The 24,547-nt window shown below is 24.4% G+C and overlaps 4 protein-coding genes across 6 annotated transcripts in view; 1 reads left to right on the top strand and 3 right to left on the bottom strand.

Moving 5' to 3' along the window:
* The window catches only part of LOC112590852, a 5,609-nt gene extending 2,105 nt beyond the window's left edge, over positions 1-3,504 (bottom strand). The window contains exons 1-3 of the mRNA XM_025334432.1: positions 3,395-3,504; positions 3,155-3,310; positions 94-180 (exon numbers count right to left, since the gene is read on the bottom strand). Of these exons, the coding sequence (XP_025190217.1) occupies positions 94-180; positions 3,155-3,310; positions 3,395-3,496 (345 nt within the window). The 5' untranslated portion in view covers positions 3,497-3,504. The remainder of the gene's footprint in view (positions 1-93; positions 181-3,154; positions 3,311-3,394) is intronic.
* A 6,553-nt stretch (positions 3,505-10,057) lies between these two features.
* LOC112590840 (1,2-dihydroxy-3-keto-5-methylthiopentene dioxygenase) lies at positions 10,058-13,190 on the bottom strand. 2 transcript variants are annotated; one of them, XM_025334417.1, is made up of 6 exons: positions 13,060-13,190; positions 12,214-12,392; positions 11,984-12,121; positions 10,772-10,891; positions 10,527-10,709; positions 10,058-10,228 (listed from the first exon to the last, which is right to left on the bottom strand). In XM_025334417.1, the coding sequence occupies exons 3-6, from the start codon at positions 12,107-12,109 to the stop codon at positions 10,112-10,114; spliced, it is 546 nt and encodes a 181-aa protein (XP_025190202.1). In that variant the 5' UTR covers positions 12,110-12,121; positions 12,214-12,392; positions 13,060-13,190; the 3' UTR covers positions 10,058-10,111. The 2 variants fall into 2 exon arrangements, with proteins under 2 accessions (XP_025190202.1, XP_025190201.1); XM_025334416.1 differs by having other exon boundaries at positions 11,984-12,127; positions 13,060-13,189.
* A 399-nt stretch (positions 13,191-13,589) lies between these two features.
* LOC112590839 (leucine carboxyl methyltransferase 1) lies at positions 13,590-15,293 on the top strand. The gene is made up of 6 exons (XM_025334415.1): positions 13,590-13,797; positions 13,862-14,137; positions 14,222-14,405; positions 14,488-14,729; positions 14,798-14,907; positions 14,966-15,293. The coding sequence occupies exons 2-6, from the start codon at positions 13,940-13,942 to the stop codon at positions 15,162-15,164; spliced, it is 933 nt and encodes a 310-aa protein (XP_025190200.1). The 5' UTR covers positions 13,590-13,797; positions 13,862-13,939; the 3' UTR covers positions 15,165-15,293.
* Positions 15,294-18,122: 2,829 nt separating this feature from the next.
* Positions 18,123-22,624, bottom strand: LOC112590838 (sodium/potassium-transporting ATPase subunit beta-1-interacting protein). 2 transcript variants are annotated; one of them, XM_025334413.1, is made up of 8 exons: positions 21,989-22,623; positions 20,711-20,848; positions 20,512-20,592; positions 20,204-20,407; positions 20,067-20,124; positions 18,847-18,960; positions 18,571-18,771; positions 18,123-18,483 (listed from the first exon to the last, which is right to left on the bottom strand). In XM_025334413.1, exons 1-8 carry the CDS (start codon positions 22,034-22,036, stop codon positions 18,203-18,205), a joined length of 1,125 nt encoding a protein of 374 aa, XP_025190198.1. In that variant the 5' UTR covers positions 22,037-22,623; the 3' UTR covers positions 18,123-18,202. The 2 variants fall into 2 exon arrangements, with proteins under 2 accessions (XP_025190198.1, XP_025190199.1); XM_025334414.1 differs by lacking the exon at positions 20,512-20,592 and having other exon boundaries at positions 21,989-22,624.
* Positions 22,625-24,547: the final 1,923 nt, after the last annotated feature.

Genomic DNA, 24,547 nt, shown 5'->3' with positions numbered 1-24,547 from the left:
AAATTAACTATAGACAAAAATACTATTTATTTAATAGCAATACGTAACTGAACGAAGTACATACCGACGACAAATTTTTATTGATTATATTACTTCTTGTATGGCTTCTTGGTCATTTCGCAAAATTCTATTTAATAGTTTTTTTATTACTTTGACTGTTTCAACTGTTTGACTGGTAACCTTTTTTACGATGAAAAAAAAATATATATAACGTTAATAATAATACCATTTTGTTAATTTTTAATATATACATTTTAATATTATATCATAGGACCTAATATAAAGTATAAACTAGCTTATACTTTTTAGATCTAATATACATAATATATTTAATTGACACAAAATTAGATTTGAAACCCTTATATTCTTTGTAATTGTAATAAATAAAAAAAAAGAGAAATTGAAATTTTAAATTCAATTTTTTATAGTTATAATACTTATAATTTTAAATTAATCATTTAGTTACGAAATAATTATATGTGATTATAAATCGTAAATATAACGTTAGATATTATATTAATTATTCATAGAATCAGACCAGAATTATTATTTTTGAGGCCCAATATGAAATTAAAAAAATATTTATAATTTTATTTTTATATTCATAAAACATTAAATATAAAATATAATGTAATATTTAAATCATTCTAGCTTTTGTTAAAGCTAATTTTTGTATCGTATCGTATATATTTCACTAATAATAAAAGATATTAAATTTTAAGGAAGACATTAAGAAGTTTCAAATATTTTATTTTCAAAATCTATTTATTTTTAAATAAATATTTTTATTCATATTAAGGCTTAAAGATATTTTATATTTTTGTTTTTTATTTTTTTTTTTTCAAACAATAGTTAATAAGTAATAACTACATGATTATAAAAGTATAGTGTAAATTTAAAGGTTCCTAAATAAATCTCAAGACTCCTTAACCTGGAACTGACAGCATCATCATGAACCACAACTATAATATTAAAGTATGATGGCTGTCGATCACGATATAAATTCATCTTGTTGATTACACTTAATATAAATGTATTAGAACAAAATGAAACCATCAAAAGATAATTTGAAAAAAAAAACATACACATCGATGCAAAAAAAAATAATGTGTAGATGTAGAAATAACCTGTACTAGATAAACCTAAAAGCAAATTAATCACTGTTTAAGCCCTGAAAAAAATCAACCCTTATGATGGTCGGTACTTTATTTATTTTTTTACTTAGAAAATTTAAAATCTTTAGATTATTTACACACTAAGTAAATTTTATTATACAATGACCAGTATTTAAAAATTTATTTCATTACATTTGCAATCAAGTCGACACCAAGCAATAAATTAAATAAAGTTCTTGATCGTTTAAAAACTGATATTATGTGTAAATACACATATTCTTGGGCTTTTTAATAAGTAAAGTAAAAACGTTCCAAGTAGTAATATTTATTTATATACTACAATCAATTATTTAATTGAAAGATTTAAAATTGTTCCTCAAAATATTAATAGTAAATATGATGAATATGTAAGTTATAACATGAAAAGAGCTAAAACGATCACTAGAAATTAACTATAGACAAAAAAAAATACTATTTGTTTTAATACAAGGACAATGAATACCTAAAATGTATAAAACGATAGTGTTACTGAAATTACATAAAAATAAACTAATATAAGACAGCTCCTAACTAATGGAGAATCTTGTCATGAATTTGTTTTTAATTTCAATGTAAAAATTATTCTAAGAAACAAGCTATAATGCTACATTTTTATTTTCTGCGACCTATATAAGTACATACATTTTTGATTAGGTACACCTCGCTGCTCTAAAACCTATATTATATCTTTATATCACCTCAGTCAATTTAAACTAAACAATTCTAATATTAATATTACATAATATTTTATAAATTAATAACTATATAAGAAATAGCAGCTTAAATAAAAATAACAACAAACTAACTTACAACTTATATAATAAGTTGATAGGATAATATCTTTGAAAATTTTAATAACTATAATTTTTTTCATTAATATTGGTATTAAAAAAATTGTTATAATACTTCATATATCTACATATTAATATTTTTATGAACAATAACCTGTCAATAAAATAGTTTCAAACAATTATTATACAATAAGATTAGTAACCATTTTGTATTTCATGTTACATTAAATATTTTCATCTCATTAGAATTTATGATCTTTTTGTGTACATGCTACCATTCAGCACTATTAAGAGGACGCTATTCAGGAATTTGTTGTCTCCGTCTTACAAGTACGTAACATAGCAAATTCATACTCAGAAGATCAGGTTTAGCTTTGTTAGTTTAAAAATTTGAGTGAACCGATATATGATAAGAACATTTTTTGTGTTTGTATGTGAGATTTTACGATTTTTCAATTTTTAAGTGAGTTATGAGCATTTTTAATTTACTTTATTTTACATACACCAAACTTGCCAAAAAATTGAACTATCGTAAAAAACTCACATACCTATAAATACAGAAAATTTTCTTACCATCAAGTTTCATTATATAGGCTGATTCACTCTAATTTTTAAGCTAACGAAGGTAAACCTAATCTGCTGAACATAAATCTGTTATGTTACGCACTTGTAAAACGGAGGCAACATAGCAAATTTACGTTAAGTAGAAGTAAAACCCATTCTGTAATTATGTGTTTTTAGCTTTAAATATTAGAATAAATTTACTTATCAAAGTTAAAGATTAGGACATTATCAATAATTTAAAATTAGATTTTTTCGATATTTTAATTCTTAAGCTAAATATGAGAATTTTAAATTTTAAATATCTTACTTAAAAATTAAAATATTAAAAAAAGAATCCTATGCAAAATCTTTTAATAATAGGTAATAATAGCTAACAACACATAATGTGGGTTCTATACTGTAATCAGATTTGCTATGTTATATAGATGTGGCGTCCTTTTAAAAATCTATATATACTCGTATATATTTTTATATATATATAAATGTATAGATTGAATTATAATGCAGGTGCATGCTCTTTTTGTTGTTCACTTTTAAAAACTGTAAGTTCTTACAGCCGTATAAGAATAGCAAATACATTAACATTATGACTCTTCAAGATTTAAGTTTCATATAAAAAATAGCGTCAACATTAAACACACTTACTGACTTTAGATAATCTATTTCTGATTCAATTGCTGTATTTGTCTGTTTCATTGCATCTAATAAAGAATTAACAGTGCTGTGAAAGTCAATAGAATCTTTTTGTATTTTATGATAGAGACTTCCATATGATTCATATTGAGGATCTATTTGCATTTCCTATAAGTGAAATTTTTGATAAATCTTATTTATTCACAAATCATTAAAAATCTATAAGATAATAAATTAGGTATAGATAGGTACAGATTTCGATGTTGTTACTGAAACTGAATCGAACCCCAAAAAGTCATCATCTAGATTCAAGGGTAATAATTTATCAAACGGTACTTGATTACTGTTGAACATTTCTTCTTTAAGTTCTAAAAAAATAATAATAAAATCATTAATACAATTTTAAACATTTTACGAACCAATAAACTTGCTGGATATTGTTGAAATATTTTTTTCATAAACCATTTGTAAATAGTCATTTTCTTGTATAGTTTTCTCAATCATTTCATCATAGTTTTTAATTTCTGAAATATATTCTTCTAATTTTTTATTTTCTTGTTGTATATTATTCATTTCTATACAATGAAGTAAAGATTCTTTTACAATTTCAGTAAAAAGTAGAATAAAAAGGGGGGTTCTGGCACCTCGTCCTCGTCTCTCATCATCGTTTGCCGCCCCTACACATGCGCAGATAATGTATTTATGTTGAATATGCGACTGAACGGGCGGCAAACGATAACGAGAGACGAAAGACGAGTATGACAGATGAGGAACGAGGAAAAGATACCAGAATCCCCTTTTTATTGTACTGTAAAAGCCTTTTTATACAGACTATTATTTTTTATTCGTTTTTTATAAGAATATAGAATAATAGGGTCAATCGATGAATGTCAGATTGTTAAAGATATAATTCAAGTAGGTATCTACATCACTTACTAACATTTAAAAAAAATGTTTATAATGTAGATAAATTGTAATTAGTTTATGATAATACTATATTTAAATTAGCTCAAAATGTTTTATAAACATTCTAAAATAGGACAAAGAGGAACACTTCTTTTTAAAAAAAAAATTATGAAATGCACTGATTTAACAAGAAAATTAATACATATAAGTCATCAGTCAGATATTTGTTACTATGACACAATGAGACCTATAATATTCTATAGCTCTAATTATTTTATAACCCATAGAAATATTAAAATATTTAGCATAGAAATATTTTAAACCATATAAAAATAGCATTAACTAATATGACTGCTATATACCTATATAACTTGATTGTTCGGTACCTATGAGTAGGTACCTAATTATTTTAAGAATATAATTTCAAATAAAACTAAATATAATGTAATTCTGGTAGAGTGTTATTACCACTTGTGGTATATATTGTGTACTAGTAGACACTAGATAACAGAAAATAGATGTATTAAAAATATTCTTTCTTTTAAAATATTTTAATAACTGTAGCCACTAGAAATACCTAACCTAAAAAAAAAATCAAGACTAAAAAGGTTAAAAGTTTTTCAAAAAGTGATCATTTATTAATTTTTTACCCAAGCAAAAAACAATTTATCGTTTCATCATAAAATGTATAAAAAATATTTTAAAAAATTTAAAAAATTTAATTTTGAGCATTTGATCAAAGTAATATGATATCAAAAATATAATATTATGAACTCACCTTTTAATGTATTTTCATATCTAGTAACATTTTTCATGTATTTAATGGTGACTTGGTCATTACTTTTATTGAAAAACTCTAGAGAATTTTTTAATTCATCATAACGCTTCATAAGAAAATCCATTTTTTTATTGACTCCCATCGTTAACATCTTAAAAATTAATTAAAAAAATCTTGAGACGAATCTATGTAAATTGTACAATGCACTTAATCTATTTAATCTATGATTTCAGTAAACGGTAATAATAATTTTTATTAGAATAAATGAGTTTTATTTCTTAGGTAGATATCTATTTCTATCTACTAAGAATAAATTATGTTGACCGTAAAACAAATATATTATTGTAGTCACTAGTCTTTATTATATAATGAAATCCAAAAAAATTCTAAGGACATCTATAATGTTGTCAATTATTTATTAATTTATTATGTACAATAGTCAATGACATAATAAAATTTGATTTATTAAATAGAAATAGATTATCTAAAATCAATGTGTATACTTTTAACGTTGACAATATTTATTAAAGGCTTAAATCTCAAAGAATTTTTATAAATCCTTAAATTATAATTAAAAATGTACAGCTTTTAAAAGTGCCTAACAAAATAAACTAATACGTTTAAATTCAAAGTCCTAACAAGTTATAGTATTAATATTGATCCATATTATACTTACTCAATTTAAAAAAGTAAGGACCAATTAAGTAGTTTTCAATTTACAGTATTTTAATCGTAATATTCTTAGTAGACATAAGTCTTCAATAGCAAATGTAAATACTTTATTCTAAGCAATTTGAAATAAAACTCGCTTATTTGTGTACAAAATATTTTTACAATTTACCAATAATATGTATACAGACTATATAAACGTACAGTTACTAAGATACTAAAAAGTTTAAAACCTGCAAAGACGTAACTAAGTATAAATATTTTAAAGGTAAAATAAAAATTATTTATAATAGTAAATAGTAATTGTTACCACTGTTAGTGTGTTGTGTTTAAATGAATATTGTTAAATAGATACTCGGCGTCGGCTTCCATTCGATTATACTGTTTATAGACATAATCAGATGAGTGATTATTTTTGATTTGATATTTTCAGTGAAATTCCTTTCAATATAATTTTAGATACCTACTTAGTTTATAATATTATAGACAACTAAACATAAAACTGCATTGACTATTGACTTGATACAGTTTTTGAAATGATCTTAAAATATATAAATGTAAAAGTTCATAATATTATCGGTAGATATAGATACATACACATGCTACTTACCCCTGAAATATATCTAATATACTTATCTACTGGCTGCTCATTATATAGATTCTAACTACGTGTAGAAGATACAGAACATATAGAAGACACTTACAATATCCTTACCTACGCTTTGTGATACATAATTAGGTTATAATAATTAATAAATATAACCTATAAGTTAGATTATTATTGAAAAAAAGTGTTTTGTTTTGTGGAATAAAAGTATTATTGTAATTACATTTTATGACAAAATAAAAACAACTTCTAGTATCTACCTATAAAAATAGGTAGATGATAAATAAAAATAAATATAGAACTTATAGGTATAATTATTTAAAAAAAAAAAAAAACATTTATATTATATATACCTATATGGAAAATATCTGAGATGCAATTTTCACTTAAATATGTTTATTCTTAAAATACCTATGCTGGGTTACATGAACAATTAACAAACATTAAATTAATAAATAATGAGATTCATCTGCCCATAACTGGTCCATTAAATTTAATTTAACCGTTAAATAATTAATTAATTTTTTCAAGTAACCCTGCACTATTAAATTATTTATATAAAATTTAATTCTAGTACATAATTTAGGTTATATTTTATACTAACGGAAAAAGAGTAATTAATAGGTAGAAAATTTGTTTTTTTGTATTAAATACGTAGGAAATATTATATGCACCGTAAATACACTGATTGGGCGAGTAATACTATAATAGTTAAGTTCATTATAAAATAAAAAAGAATAGACTAGATACACAAATTCAAAAATAACAAGGCATATAGTGACAACTGACAAGTTTGCCTTAAATACAATGCGTAGGACGATGGTAACAAGCTGTTTCAAGTATAAAGGAATATATTGGAAAATTAACACACGTTTGGATCTTTGACAAATTTTCAAATTTTTTACCTGTGTTAACTATGACAGCTTGTCAAGTTTCTTTTAAAAACAAAACAGAATGAAACGTATAAAAAAAAAAAGCTTGTAATAACTAAGAATACGTAAATAAGTTTTTCAGCTAACTAAATTGTACAGCAACTATCTGCTATTGCTTGTTGATCCAATTTTTTTGCAAGACACTACCTCCAAAGTTTAAAATCATATTTTTACGTAAAAAGCGTACATGTACAAAAAAACACGCGCACACATCACAGTAAGATCATTACATTTGTCGTTCCACTTAGAATCTAAAATTAAGTAAATTTACTTTGAAATAATTTTAAATAGTGTCAAATTTAGTATATGCATGAATAAGCGTGACGTATTTGCACCGATCAGTGTACTTTTTCCTTTTCCATCAAATAGTATATTGAACGCATTTTCAATTAAACGATTTCTACACTATTGAAAGCTGTAATACAATTAATTAATTTAAAAAAGATATTGTAAATTATTGAAAAATAGTATCTCATAAATTTTAATACATTTATAAGTGATAATAAGTATAATTTTTTACCCCAAGGACTAGGCTTACCACACATATATTGTTTAAGGCAAAGGCGTCCTTTGATTGGTACCATTTGTTCATCTATGCATAGGTTTTTTTCAATATGTAATTCATTACATCTATTTTTATTGAATTGTACAAAGGTCTTACTTTAAAAAATGTATCACTATTGTCTATAAGATTTAATAAATTATCTTGTACATGAAAATTAGTTCTTAGTTCAAAAAATGTTTTTTGTCATATTATCTGCTACCTTTTATATTTATTCGATATTCTGGCTGCCAGTACACAATGAATCGAGGTAGTTCAATAATACCAATATATAAATGTATTCCAATAAATACCTTCATTACTGATGCATTTGTATCTATCCAGTTTTTTGTAGTATTTTGTTGAGCAAATAAATTAGTAAAATGTGCAATGTCTTCAAATGATATGGTTTAAAAGTATTTTAGAAAATATTCTATAGGTAGTAATGGGACACTTGGAAAATCTTTTTCTGGCAATGCAGTAAAAATAATTTCTTTTGTAGTGAGTGCCTTTGCTTCCCATTTTATGTCTTCTTTTCTGGCACTATGATATTTATATGGTATAGTTGGAATTTCTAGCACTTTATTAATCTGTGAGAAAAGTAAATGACATTTTAAATTCTATTATCTTTATTTACAATAAAATATGTAGTTACATTTTTTGTTTCAACCACTATATCATCAATATAACCATTATAATACCATCAACAGCATTATCAATATTCCAACCTATATCATACCTACTCTATATAATTTTTAAAATCAAAATTTTCATAAACTTAATTTGAAGCTATCAGACTATCTAACTCATCTTCATTATGATTTAACGATCAGAGAAATCAGATAAGTCAGAGTTTTCTTCGTTCCCGAGAAACTCTAATATTTTGTCATTGGACAACATACAACGGGACATTTTTAAAAGGAAATTAAATTTTTTCAACTTGTTTATCAGTAGATTGATTAAGTTTTAATAGTACCTATTTATGTTCTTTTAATAAAAACTTAATAACTAGGTACCTACTGACTACCTACTATTTCATTTCACATTTGGTGGTAAATGAAAAGGTACACTTTTGATGGAAACGAATATTGCCTGTATGTATGCAGAATGGTAACAAATGAACATATAATATTATATATAGCTATTTTTTTAACAAATAATAAAAAAATAAGAAAATATATGATTCTATAGATAACATTTATTTAGAATACAAAATTTTAATAGTTTTATAACTTTAAATAGTTAACTCTGAACATTGGACACCACCCCCATAAAAAAGGAGTGGTGTCTCACAAGTAATCCTGATGCAAAAATTCTAAATATGGCTCTACTACCTATATTATGCAATTACAGTCCTAAATAAAATATTATTTTCATTTATAATAGAATTTTACATCTTGAAGTTCATGTTCCTATAGTTTTAATAATATGAGAGCAATTGAATGTTATTAATAAGTGCTGGACATCATTACACATTTACGTCAATACGAATGTAAAAATCAGATCAGTTTAATATTTTCTCTAATAATCTTTAATAATTCCAACATAGTTATCAAATATCATGAAAAGAAATTTTTACATTTGTATTGTAAAAAATTTGGTTATTGTTTCATGTATAATTTATTATTGTAACATAATTATTATTAATGTGTTTCTCATAAAAAGCTTAAACTCACATTTTATACTTCAGATGGTAGAGGTTCCACTATAATAATAGTTCTGTTATCTTAAAGATTTTATTTACTATCATGTATTTACATGAGTATTGTTGATATTTTCATAAGTAGGTACTACATTTCATTGTTGTTTTATGATTAAATAAACTATGTTTATAATTCATATTAATCATGAACTTGACAGACTTGAGCAAAAATAAAATATATAATTCTACTAGCAAAAAATTAAAAATAAATTAAATATCATTATTTTTTGATTATAAATAATAAAATTGTTATTTATAAATTAGGACAAGGCAGAAAACAGTGAAAAACTACCACGCAGTAAAAACCTTTTCTAGTGCACAGCAGTCCACGATTCCAAAAAACTGTTATCAAACCAGTTATATGGTTGTTATACACAAAAAATATGATATAATATAAAAATATTATAAATATAAATATTTGTTTCTGTTCTAAGTTTTTATCTATTAATTAGGTAGTATATTAAAATAAACTCAGTTGAAAGAAATAAATTAATATTATAAAAATACTATTTATGCATTTACAATGAATATACCTATATTTTTAAAATATATTGAACTTTCCGATTTAATAATAAAATATGTATACATTTTTTTAAGTAAAATAGTATTATTTTAATTCATTTTGTAAATAAAAATCTAATTCAGAAAATATTATGTATAAGTAAATCTAATAATATATTCTAAACTGTTGACACATAAGTATATTAAACATAGCTTTTTAAAAAAAACTGAAAATTATTTAATAACATAAGTAGATAAAAAATATTTTATATAATAAAATGGCAATTGAATTATTAACATTAAAATATTTTTATATATAAATATATACTGTATTTAACAAGACATTATTTGATTCAAATATTCCTTTCTGCAATCCATATTATCTGCAGGTCTATTATGCGGTGTCCAGACAGGTTCTCCTACAAAGAATCTTTTGGCTTTGATAAAATTCTAAAAAATAAAAATAAAAATATTATTTATATTCCCTACATTTTTAAGATTAAAAATAATTAGCAAATATATGTTATAGAATACTGATACATAGGTATCATCCAAAATAATCAAAAAATATATAAATATAAATATACATATTTATTTAAAAAATAGTTTTTTGTATAAGTATTTAATATTTCATGATTTAAGTTCATTAAAAAAAAAAAAAAATAGTATTTTTTGCCATAATCTTTTATGATACATAGTATTCCATTTCATACTTTTATTATTTAAAATTTTCATATACAATACATACATTTGTATCTAAAGTGAAACGATGATAAATTCCCTTTGGAATTATTAACAAATCACCAGGTTCAACTTTAATACGAATCCATTTGTCATTTATTCCATCTCTAACGTCAAAGTAACCTGAACCTTCCAAAACCAATCGAATTTCTTCATCTGTGTGTAAATGCTCTTCAAAAAACATTTTCAACTAAAAAAAAATTATTTATATAACTATATTTAATTATTTGATAATTTACACTTAGTACTTACTTTACTTTCATAATTTGGTAAGCATTCTTTAGAACATGTTATCTCGTCCTCGTAAGAGTAACCTCGATCTTTTTTAATAGAGTTTAAAAGTTTATCATTAGTGGGATCTGATTCATTAACCTGTAAATAATTAAAAATTTAATAGAAACTTTAATTAATTTTAATGTAATAATCATCTAGACACATTAGATTTTTAAAATAAATTGTGAAAAAAAACTACAACATTCATTTTATTTTATCATAATAATGTTAAGTATTTTCCAAATAATATTGTAAAACATCAATCTATGATATTAAATTAAGTATTACTTATAATTATAATTTGAATATTTTATATAGATAGGTTTTAAACTATTCAATGTATTAAACAATCTAAAATGAATGGCGGCTATAAATCATCAACATATAGTGAATTACATTATATTATACTAATATGAGTAGGACTAGCAAAAATGGGGTGATGAATATGTCACACAAAACCCTGCGCTATTTTAGATTTTAATCGTTAGTCATTATAAATATTTGTATGCATTCAAATTAAACTAGCATTTTTATTTATTTTATTTTATTAAAAATTTGATATGTATTGCTAATAAAAATATTAAATAGATATTAAACTTCTGGTCTCTCAGAAACCCAAGATTCTGATCACTTAAGTTCAAATAAACTATCAAAGACTGCTTAAATGTATTAATATGTACATACTCATAAATGTACTTTTGAATTTAAAAATTGATTAAATTTCTACTAAGTAGTATATTTTTCGTTCAAAAAAACGATTTTTGAGTTTAAAATATAGAGGGAATAGAGGATTTAAATAAAGGGACCAGTAATTTTAATTTGCAGATTATTCCAAAAGCTCTAGCAGCAGCTCTAATTATAAATACTAAAACTGTCAACTTTCAATCATATAACTACTATAACACAAAATAAGTCTTCAATTAAATGGACATAATATAAATTATAATTTTAAATTAAATTAAATTCCCAAAAAAATTAATATACTTTGGAAGTAGATATTAAATATTATTCTAGCAATAGTACAATTTGTATTAAAAATATATAAAAATTAAAAAATAATTTCTTATTAAATAAAATTTAATAATACCTACATATCCTACCCAGAAAAAACTTTTTGATAGGTATTAATACATTGAAAATTATTTGAAAACAATTGACTTGGCAATTGTCATGTAGGTATATTGTACATACTTTGAAATGTTCCACTAAAGTGAGTTTAAATAAAGTATCCAAATCAATAAATTCAGGCGGCTCCATATGATGTTCTTCACGTTGATCACCACTCCAATTTTCTTTCATGAACCAAGCTTGTACCATTGTGACAAAAAACTAAAACTTTAAAATTTTAATAAAATAATCAACAAACCAATTTTTAAAAAAAAAAGTACTAACTAAATAATAAAAAAACAAGCTAAACTTACAACAACAAAATGTCTACTGCTTCTTTATCTCAACAATTATAAGTGCACTTGTATACTGCAATTTCAGATGTTGTAGAATGAAGACTTTGTACAGTTGTTAATATAATTTATAATCTGTACTACAATTTATCAACATAATGCGATTATAAGACTCCTTATTCAAGCCGTTCAAGGTAAAACTGTAACAAAATAATAATATGACCAATCAAGTATAATTAATATCTATAACCTCCCACTACCTGCAATAATTAAATTAACTGATACTAGTTAGAAAACAGATAAAATATATCGGAATTTTCGCACCTCAATTAGCCAAATGCTTAACGTTTTTGAATTAATTTTTTTTTTTTTATCGACACGATAACCATAAGTATTACATATTTTACTTATATAGTTATATAGCCATATACTATTTAATATGTAGTCAAGTAGGCATGTAGGTGTTAAGTAGTGGCAACTAATAAGTACCTTACGAAAACTAAATTATCTGTAATATTATCACAGAACAGAACAAATCAAGCAGTGTCTCGTCCCACAATGTGCTGAAAATTGCCAGGTGCCAAATATCAATATATTCTGTAAATTACAGATTGTGGTAGTATGGAATAGGTCATAGGAATTCGTCATTAAAATATTAAATACTCAAATACACATATAATATGTATAAATTATATATACATATTTACTAAGTAAAATAGTATTACATTATTATCTTAAATCGTGGCGTACAATGTTTATCATATTGTATTACATAAACACATAATACATAATTAATAAAAACATCATTAATCACTACTTTTCAGAACGTATTCTAGCGGATGCGATAAATTTGGACAATATTTTTACATTTTAGTCGGCTGTTTACGACTCGGCATTTTGTCGTTCCTCCTCTAAATAATTCTCACATCATTACGATTATTGATTAATAATATTAATATGATACGATTTAAAGGAAAGAGTCACTAGAAATTAGAATCAGATTATTATAATTATTATTTAATAAAGATTAAAGAAATAAAGACTATCTAAATTCTTAATTCGTGGTCCAATTGGTCCATCCACATTCTAATATTATATTATTATATTTCAGATTATACGTATGCGTAATAATAATTATAATCGTTTCTCTATCTATGATAAAACAGCGCGTGGTTACTGGTTACTCTATGGGTTAAATACTCTGAACCTAAAGGCTACAGTAAAGTTGTAGTACAGTGGTAATGTGGTATGGTTCTATGAACCGTTCCGTGGAATTGATAACAATAATAATAATAATAATAATAATATTATCTGTTCTGTGATAATGGTTTTATGAAATACGAATATGCCGCATAGATGATAACAATAACATTGAATACTGATAAGATATTAAAAAATAAAAATATGCAACACTTAGTGTGAACTGTGAATAGTAGAGCATTTAACGTTCTGTTAAGCCACGTTTTATTAGAAAACATATTGAATTGGAAATTGGAATATTATAGTGTTGGTGTGTTACTTAAGTTCAATTATCTATAACACTTGTTTCAAATTTCAAGGATCTTGCTTAACAGGTTCAGAGTTCTTCAATGCAATAGTAAAATTGTACGATATTTATAAAATAGATTCCGAAGTCATTTTTCGACAACGAGCTTGTATCTCATTGCAGGTGCTGCAAAATAATGATATTTAACTTCCAGTAACGTGTCCAAATTAATAAATAGTAACTCATTACCAGAGTTCAAATATGTCTTTCGATGATGGGATTCAAGCAACCAACTGCGATGCAACAAAATGTAAGTATTCAGCTGTGAAGATGGGCTATTGGCAAGACGACTTCATACAGTATTTTGTTACTGGCTACGAACGTAAAACACCAGAGATTAATCGAGGGTATTATGCTCGTACCAAAGGTGTTGCTATGTTTATGGACAAATTTCTCAAGGTACTTACAAATAATGTTAATTAAAAGCACATATTACTTCTACATATTGATTGTGAAAACTAAATATTTTTAATTTTTTTATAGAAAACTGGGTCAAACTGTCAAATCATAAACCTTGGTGCTGGGTTTGACACTTTATACTGGAGACTGAAAAATAGTGGAATAACAGTTAATAATTATATTGAAATAGACTTTGCTTCAGTTACGTCCAAAAAATGTTTTTTAATAAAAAAAAATCAAATTTTATTACAGACCATTAACCAACAAGGTTTGTTATTGATGAGTGATGACCATCAGTATTCTATTACTTTTCACTTTTATTAATTGCTGATTATTATTGTTATACATAGAAGGTGAAGTCAAGATCATAGGATCAGAATTGCATTCACCTGATTTCCATATAATCGGCACAGATCTTCGAAATCTGGCAGAACTGGATAAGAAATTAACTCAAAGCGGCATAAATTTTGATGTGCCCACAATGTTTTTAACTGAATGTGTTCTTGTCTACATGGAACCAGAAAGTTCATCAATGTTATTGCACTGGATTGCCAAGAAGTTTAATGACATTTTTTTTATTAATTATGAACAAGTACAATATTTCAATGCTCCAATTTCTATCAATACAGTTTTCCATAATGTAAAATATTGATTGTTTAGGTGAACATGAACGATAATTTTGGGCGTATCATGCTGGATAATTTACGCAATAGAGGATGTCAGTTAGCTGGTGTTGATGCATGTTTAAGTCCTCAAACGCAAATGGACAGGTTTGAATATCAAAATATAAATACTATTTATTTTTAATAATTTATAAATACTAAATAGGTTTGTAAGAGTTGGTTGGGATAGTGCACGAAGTTGGAATATGATAAATATATATGAATACTTGCCTGAAGAAGATAGATATCGTATGGAAAGATTAGAAATGCTAGATGAACTAGAACTACTCCAACAATTGTTACAACACTATTGTATTACAATAGCTTGGAAAGGCATAACCATGGCAGACGTTGATCATTTATAGCAGTTACAGCGGCAGGTTATGAATGATATGGCTCATAACCTGCACATTGGATGTTGAATAAAATTACATCCATTTTTAAATTGCATCTCAATATTGTCTTGTTTTTTTTTTTAATTTATCTCATTAAAATAATATGGTGGTTATGTTATATGATTTTGACCTTTAATAAAATAAGTATTACATTGATTATAAATATTAAGTAGTAACATTAAGTATTTATAATCCATAATTATAATTACAATAAACAACAACATACAATTTGGATAGGCTTGTTTATTTTGAAATAGGATACATTTTTTTAAGTACATACAGTAAATTACAACAAAAAACAAATACACCAAGTTAGAAAAGAATGTACATAAAAAAAAAAAATATCACAATTTTTTGACTTAAATTAATAAATTGTTAAAGTGATTCGTTGAATTATCAATACATGAGTGACAACGCTATTAATACATTTATTTTTTAATTAATTAATATCTACTAATTTCTATTAATTTTACAGATCTTCCCGTGTTTATTTATTTTGTTAGTACACTAAAAGATAAAACAATTTATATTTTATGATAAATATTTTTGTTTTAGTGTTTTGATATTAGACTGATTTTTGACATGTGTTTAACTACATTTAACCTATTTAGTTGTTTTAAGTAAAGTTATATGAATAAAAAACTTTCATAAAGATTATTTGGTATTTATTTGTACATCAATAAAATATACTCCCAACATCTATTTTTACTGAACAATAAGTCTTTAAAAATTATTTGCATTATTATTTGAAATATTGATTCCCACGACTAACTGCTCGCCTTAATGTCACCATTAAATGACCTGAGCTCAGCCTAAACGAGTAGCTTAGCATGACGTGTATGACACATTGAGCGTAGACGAGTCTCACATTGTGGCCACTAATTTTGTAATCATCATTATCATATAGGTTATTACTAATTAAGTACAATTTAAAAATTTTAAGCTCTTAGACATAGAGCATAATACTCAAATCTTATAATATAATCGTATTTTAACATTACAAGATAACACATTTCAGAAAATACAAAAATATATTTTTTTGAGATGGTCGTATAAACATTAGTTGTTAATGGAATATTAGATTAAGTTTAACATTTTAAACACAATTTTGTTGCATTTAATTACTTATCAGTTATCAATAACATTTAAATTCAATATTTAAATATATAGATACAATGTTAAAATATGTATTTCATTTATAAATCAACTAAACAGTATAAAAAAATATAAATATAAAAAAAAGTTTACACATTCAAAACTTATACTCATTTAAATTTAAAGTTATAAAAAGTGGACGGAACACGAATGTTCTGATAAAGGTATAATTTTGAGACGATATTAAGTCTGTTTATTTTTTTGGTACTATGATAAAGAAGTTTTATTAAAATTATTAATTTTATTTTTAAAACTTTATCAACAACCTATGATCTTTGCCTTATTTTAATTGGCAGTTTATATTATGTACATTAAAAATAAGGATTTATATTTACTTATGACTAAATACATTTATAATCTTACGCATAGTTATGTTTATTTTGGTAACAGAAATAGAGCTAAAATATTGAAATTTGAACTAACTGTGTGAATTTAATTTAAGATATAACTAATGAAATATTTTTGTGTTATATTAGTTTAAAAAATAATGTTCTAATTATTTATGAGAATTTCAATGTACAATTTGTTTTCTCTCTATGGTTCACGAATACAGCCTACATAGAAAATTTTATTTTTATTACCAGTAATATTAATGATAAATTAATCTATTACTAAACATAAAGGAAACATTAAAGTTTGTACCTTGGATAATAAGGCTATTTTAACTTTGATACAAGTGTGAGTAGATAAAATATCACAATGTAAAAAACAATCATGTATCACAGAAATATTAAAAATTGTAAAAAAAAGCAATTATATCAATACAAATAATATTCTTAACTTAGGTTCTTTAAATTATATAATAGATCAATTTCTACTAATATTAAAGTAAAAAACATAAAATAAAAATAAAATATTTGACATGTTGCACATAGGTTAGAAAGAAAACAAAGTGTGTTAACATCATTTTTAACTTAATAACCCAATACACATTAAACCTTTAAGTGAAAATAATACAAATTAAAAACCAACATACAATTTATTTATTTTTTACTTTTATCAGTATAGATCAAGATTAAATACTAATTGAACTCATTCTTACTAACATTTAAAAAAATGTGATGTTAAAAAAAACTATTTGAGCTTATTAATTTGATTCTGATTATTAACTTAAAATATATACCTAATAGGGGACACAATATATTATGTATATACATTTATATTTTTATACCATCAATTTTATTTTTAAATGGAATTAAAAACAGAAAACAGGAACTATCTAAATTTAGGTAAATCATAAAAATAACTTGTAAGTTTTAGTTTATCCAAAGCCATTTAACATTATTAAAATTAAAATAATAGAATTAAATGAAACTTAAAAACTGTCAAAATAATATTTGTTATTAATACTTCAATGTTTAAAACTAAGCAAGTTATTTTATTTTATTTTGTTACATTTAAAAAAAAATTAAAAATTTAATAATTAATAAAAGTCAGAAATTAAAAACCCAATTTCAAATTTTGATTAACACTAATATTATATTTAAGAATGCAATCCCTATCTTTAACTCATTGTCACAGGTGAAATGCCACAAAAAATTTTTAATTTGTTTACTTTTTTTCGTTGAGAAAATTTGCCTATAATTTAATTTCAACATTATGTACCAGTTACTAAAATAAAAAAATTGATTTTTCATCAATGGTTTGATATGCTACCCCTGCTAATTAAATTTAACTATGTCTTTTTATACAATAAGCCTCATTTCCAAAAATATTGGACCACTATTAGAAAAATTAAAAAGGTAACAAACAAACCAAAACTAATTTTTCAGTTAAGTAGTAAAATTGTTTAAAATAAAAATGAGATCTTAAAATTTATCTACTTTGAACTACATTTTTAAAGTTTTTCTAAATCATATAACAGTTTCAGAATTAACAGAAGCATTACTACGATAAGCTGGTGGAGGTTGTTCTGATGGAGCAAAAAAAGTTGAATGAGTGCTAACTTGTCTAGGTCGACCTCGTGCTCCATGGAAATTTGAATATGTTGAACGAGCTGATGTCGGACGTTCAGATTCTGTATCTAAAGCAGGATTCACAATGCCTCTATTAACATGTCTTAGTTCAACTCGACATTCTGGGAATAATGGGTGGCTTGAATCATTTGATGTTGATGAATCGTTCAAACCATTATCTAAAAAATGTATATAATTTTTAATATTCTTAAAACAATAAGTACATAGGTAATTCAAAAATAAAAATGAATTATTTAATTATATACTTGAATACTGTTGTTGGATAAGTCTAGAAACAGGATTTTTATGTCTTCGACTAGAATATTGAGAGCTGGATTGTCGTCTAAGATATGGCGGTGGAGCTTGATGAGGAGGAGGTAAAGTACCTCTAGAAGTTACACTTCTTCGTTTTACTCGTCTGGGTGTCATGGGTTTACTTTGTGAACTTTGTGCATCTAAATCACCATCTAGCATATAATGTCATCATTATAAATATGTTATAACATATTAAAACAAAATATAAGTATAATATATTATTATACCTTCACTGCCACTGATGGTACTTATTTCTTCAATTTCATCTCCTCGGCGTGAACTATATTCAATCGAGTATATTGGTGTAATAGTTTTTGGTTGCTTACTTTTGTAGTAAATACCTGAGAAAGAAAGAATTTTAATTATTTTAGACACAAACAAAAAAATATTTTTAAGTAACAATAATTTGAATCTATTTAAAAAACTTCCATTTTTTTTTTATTTGCTGAACACTAAAATACATTTTACTAACTTTGAAGTTTTTAATTTCTAAAATAAAATACACTTAACATAAAATAAATATAGTCTCTCTTATACAAATTTAATTTATAATTATTATTATCTTTAATAGTTAATAATTTTATGAATAACATAATCCATAGTTTAATATTTTTTAGTTTAAATCTTGAAGCAAATTTTAAGTACAATGAAAAATATCTTAAGCAGATCCTTAATTTTACAGAATTATGCCTTGTACAGAATATCATTTTTGAATCTATAATTTAATATTAAATGAAACCTTTGATAAACCATAACCAGTTCAACATGAAACATAAAGATATTTATAGGTTTTTTAAATAATATGCACATTAATAAAATGGTACAACTTATAAAAATAATTTTGAACTTGTAACAATTTTTCTAACAGAGAAATAGAGATTGACAATTGCTAATTAATAATACATATTAGGAGATACTAATACAATACAAATTTTTTCTGAAGACCACTGTACACCAATGTGTATTGTTTCTATTTTGCAAAATTACAAATAAGTAACATAAACTTAATTTTTAATTAGGATATTAAATATAATCAACAAGAGTGTGAGGGAATTTATTTAAAGTTTGATAATAGATAAATTTATTTTAATATTAATAACAACAAAACTGTATTGGAAATATAGAAAGTATACTTGTCATGTTCTATGTGGGTTGAAGAGAGCAAATAAATAGTACACTTATATCTTTTAAAATAATCACATTATTTCTAAACACAATATAAGAATATTCCATTAACCATAACTTATATTAAATTCATATAGTTAGTTCAAATGTAAATATTTTAGCCGATGTAAAATATAAAAGTTATAAATATATTCTATAAATGTGTAAATTAGACAAAGAATGTGTATGTAGACATTTTTTAATTTCAAAACCTAGATTTAATATAATATATATTATTTATTAACTAGATTAAATTATTCTGATTTATAAGTAATAGTTATACCTTCATCTCTAGATTTTGAACAACATGATACATACAAGCTGCAAAGAATACCAAAAACCTAGAAAACAAGAATAGTTTACAAATTATACTTATAGTTTGAAAAAAAAACATAATTTAATATTGTATTAATAATTTACAGCAAAAAGGATTTGTATGGATGCTTGAGCTGTTTCAATTTTTTGATAATCCATAACACATCCAGTGATCAAATCTGGTCTAATTGGTTTAATAGCATCTTCTTCGATACCAGTATGATTTGGATAAAAAAATACTCTGCAACCAGGACCATTAGACTCCCACCAACTAACACTATCTGCACCAAGGCTCATCACATCAAAGCTCTGCAAAATAGTAATATTAATAATGTTAACAAATATGTAGTTCACAAATTGAAATATTAAAAACAACTAATCTAGAAAATAAACTTTAATTGTAATATACTTACACTACTAAAAATTGGCAATTCCAAATAATATAAAACTACAAATATATTCCATATACACCAAACAATACTCCATGCTGAATACTATAATACAATAATAGATACATATTAAATAAAACAAAAATCAAAATAAATAAACCAACTAATAATTAATAATAATGTAATCTACATATTATTAAATAACCAATAAAATATAACATACTGATAATAAGTATAATACATCTGACTGCAATACACCAAATATTCCAAAAATAATAAACAAAAGTTCAAAGAAGTTTGCTAATACAGATCCCCACATAAATCCAAGGAAATCAAATGCTTGTCTTGCTCCAACTGAAACCTAGAAATAATAAATAACAAGACATTGAAAAAAAATACTTTATGATAAATACATACTTATTTTATGAAAACAATTAATCGAAAATATTATATAGCAATAAATTATCATTATTTAATTGAATATTTTTATAAATAAATAATATGTATTTAGGTACAATTAAAAAATAAACATAATAGTATATTTAAATTGATATATAATAAGACTAATGGTATTTTGTAAAAGATAACAAAAAGTGGCATATAAATAGGTTTTTATGGAAGTTAGAAATCATTAATTATGAACATGGATTAAAATTAAAGTTATAAACATGGTATTTTGATATCACATACAAACTTTAACAATATAAATCAAATAACCGCTATGTAATTAACATAAGTATAATTATGAAACAGAACTTACTATAATAATTAAAGTCAACTCATAATTTCAATATAAAAAACTTATCTTTAATTTTAAAATTTTTTTATGATCAAGAAATAAAAAAATTATATTAATTATTATACAAATTTTACTTAACACATTTTTTTACTTATTTCAATTATCATTAATATTATTAGTACTTATTATAGCATACGTTTATATATATGCCATTTATGGATTATAAAATATTCTTTAACAAAAAGTATTATCATATTTCATTTTAATGCCCATACTGAAATATTATGTTTATTTTGAATACTCATTAGGTAAAAATGCCCAATTATGCTACACCATTTTTATTATTATTATTATTATTATTAATTTTAACAATATTATTATACATTATAAAATATACCTAATAAGATAATTTATTAAAACTTCTTATGAGAGAATTATAAAAAGCAAATATGAGAAAAGTGTTGAATTGGTTAGATAAGCAGTTAGCTAGATCAGAATACCTATCATAGGAAGATATTTTAGAAAACTAATTTCTTAAATTTGACAGAAATAAAACACTAATAAAATCTATACAATAGATTATAACGTTAGTATACATTTTTTCAAATGCCACAATAAAAAATGTTCATTACCTAGCAAAGTATTCCCACAAATAACTGCTAACATTAAGGACATAGGTGAACTATATACAAGTCACGACTGATATGAATACATTTAATATACTATTAAACCCAATATGTAAAAGCTAACAAAAATAATTACCATTTGAAACAGGAAAATGGTGAGCAACAAATATTTACAAAATTCCATGAAATCAATGTATGTATTCGAGGCTACGGGTAATTACTACGGTTTACAATCGATTTCCCGTTGTGAAGGGCAGGCGTCATCATCGACTGCATCTTCACGACCAACTAAACGGTCCATTGTTGGTCAATCGCACTTCCGGCTAGGTTATAAGACTTCGGCGCATCGCGTGTACGATTATCGCATTCAAGTTTGACCGGATAACGCACCGTGAAACTCGATATCCGTCTAAAGTCTGGAACTCTGGCTCGGAAGTATACCGTTAAATAAATAAGTAACGTATAGATCGATCAGATAATGATGGTAATAACAATAATCAAATGTTCTAGATATTATGTAATTATGATTCACCGAACTACTGGATCGAACCGAACGAATATCACGACATCAAAATAACGAATGAACTACGGAGCTTAGTGTACTGGAGTACGGAAAGTGGGGATTATAGAACTGCATGCATTATTGCAGTATACGACAGGTGTATTAGAATTTATAGGACGCGATTACTTTATTTAATACGGCAAATCGGTAGTTGGTACACACTCTGTTCACTTGTCTTGTTTATTATTTGTTGTATTGTTGATAACCTGTCTGACTATGGTTATATAATTTTCAAGTATAATGGGTAGTGGTTTGTTACAGGACAGGACAGGTGGTGGTAGTCTTAGATAAAAATATAATACATGTTATGGTAGTCGAGGTGGTACCCGAAGTTACCCGCAAATCACAGTGCAGCCAGTTAACGATATAAACAGTATTCTCTGTGCGCCAGTCAAGTATTTTAATATTACGTGATATAAATACTATGTATAAAAATAATAAATATGCTAAATACTTGTAATTGTATATTTGTATAATATTATGATTTTTCAATTATTGCATTAAACTTCTGAGAATTTTTATTAGATATTAAAAAATTCAAATACGTTTAAAAGTTGTAATCAATAATTTGACGATTTTTTACCCTCATTAACTATGGGCTATTTTTTTTTTTTATAAAAGGATAATAATAAATAATAATATTCTTAATGACAGTTATGTTGATATTTATGAAAAAAACAAATCAGCTATTGTAATTATTAAAAATCACAGTAAAAATTATCAAGATCAAAATCATCCTATTAAAATATTTTATAAAATGTTGAAATAAAGATATAAATTGTAATGAATGTATAATTTATTACAATATCCTACACGTTAGTAATGCAGAATGTCTTACTATACTTAATGTAAACACTAAATACTTTTATAGGTAATTGTAAATAATAAATAATTTACTAAAAAATTGAGTATCTGAAATTACGACAGTTCTGAGAAAATTAAAGATTTATAAAGGATGCATTCCTCATAAATTAAAACTAGAATACCTATTTAAGTTTTTACATTTTGTAAAAATGGTTCATATCAACTATTATAATTTCTAGTATTTATAACCAGTAATTTTTGTATAATAAATAAAACTATATAAATATTGGTTAACTAGCCTAGCATTGATTTATTTTTAGTACAAACAAATACTTTTATTAATATTTCCATTTCCAATTGCATTAAACTTCCTCAAACCTATAACAACTTTTTGTTATTTATCACGCCTTTGCGTGTAATAAATATGTAACATGTTCATTCAAAATTTCACAATTTTTTGCTATTCATAATTGTTCTTACCTTAAGGTGATACACATTACTCTAAATCACTCTAACTTCCAAATTAAATTTGACTGCCAAATTCCGATTTTTCCACTGATGTTAAAAGATTGAAGAGATTTGAGAAACACATAAGCAATTGTATCTGGTATGATAAAATTATTCTATAATAATATATAAAATATGCACACAAGAAATATTAAAATATCAAAATACACTTAACACATAAAAATAATATTATTTGTGCACCAAACACTGAATATTTATTTACAGCTATATAGTTTGAAATTCAAATTTTGACTACACTAACAAGTAACATGTCTATTGTCTATAGAGTATTAGAGTCCAGCGTTTCCCAACTTATTTCTCTCGCGGCACAGTCGGCACACTAATTCCAATCCATATTCAGTCGTGGAATCTTGTCACTGACTTATATATATGTTACGGTAAATGATGTTAAATGGAAATTAACGTTATTCACCGGTTATTAACGTTATTTACCAAATATACAGGTAATTATCGTTATAAACTGGATAATCACGTTAATGACCAAATACACAGGTAATTGATGTTATAAATCAGATAAGCGCATGAATCTCAAATACTACAATTTGAAAAATTATGTAAGTACCCAGATATTTTTAAAAATAGAATAAATGCATTATTATTTTTTATTTATTTTTACAAGTTTTACTCCCATGACATTTAATATAACATAATTTTTCAGCCCCAAGGTAGGCACAATGCTTATTATTATTACAACTAGTCTTGCAATGACAACGCTGGTACCTTCGAGGGCTCGCAACCGAATTATTACTAGCTACTTCCCTCAGTGTCAACTGTCTACCATCTGCTAATTTTATCACATTG

The sequence above is a fragment of the Melanaphis sacchari genome, unplaced genomic scaffold (genome assembly GCF_002803265.2).
Source record: "Melanaphis sacchari strain LSU unplaced genomic scaffold, SCAv2.0 Contig120_pilon_pilon, whole genome shotgun sequence".
NCBI classification, from domain to species: domain Eukaryota; kingdom Metazoa; phylum Arthropoda; class Insecta; order Hemiptera; family Aphididae; genus Melanaphis; species Melanaphis sacchari.
This window is presented reverse-complemented; position numbering and strand designations above follow the sequence as displayed.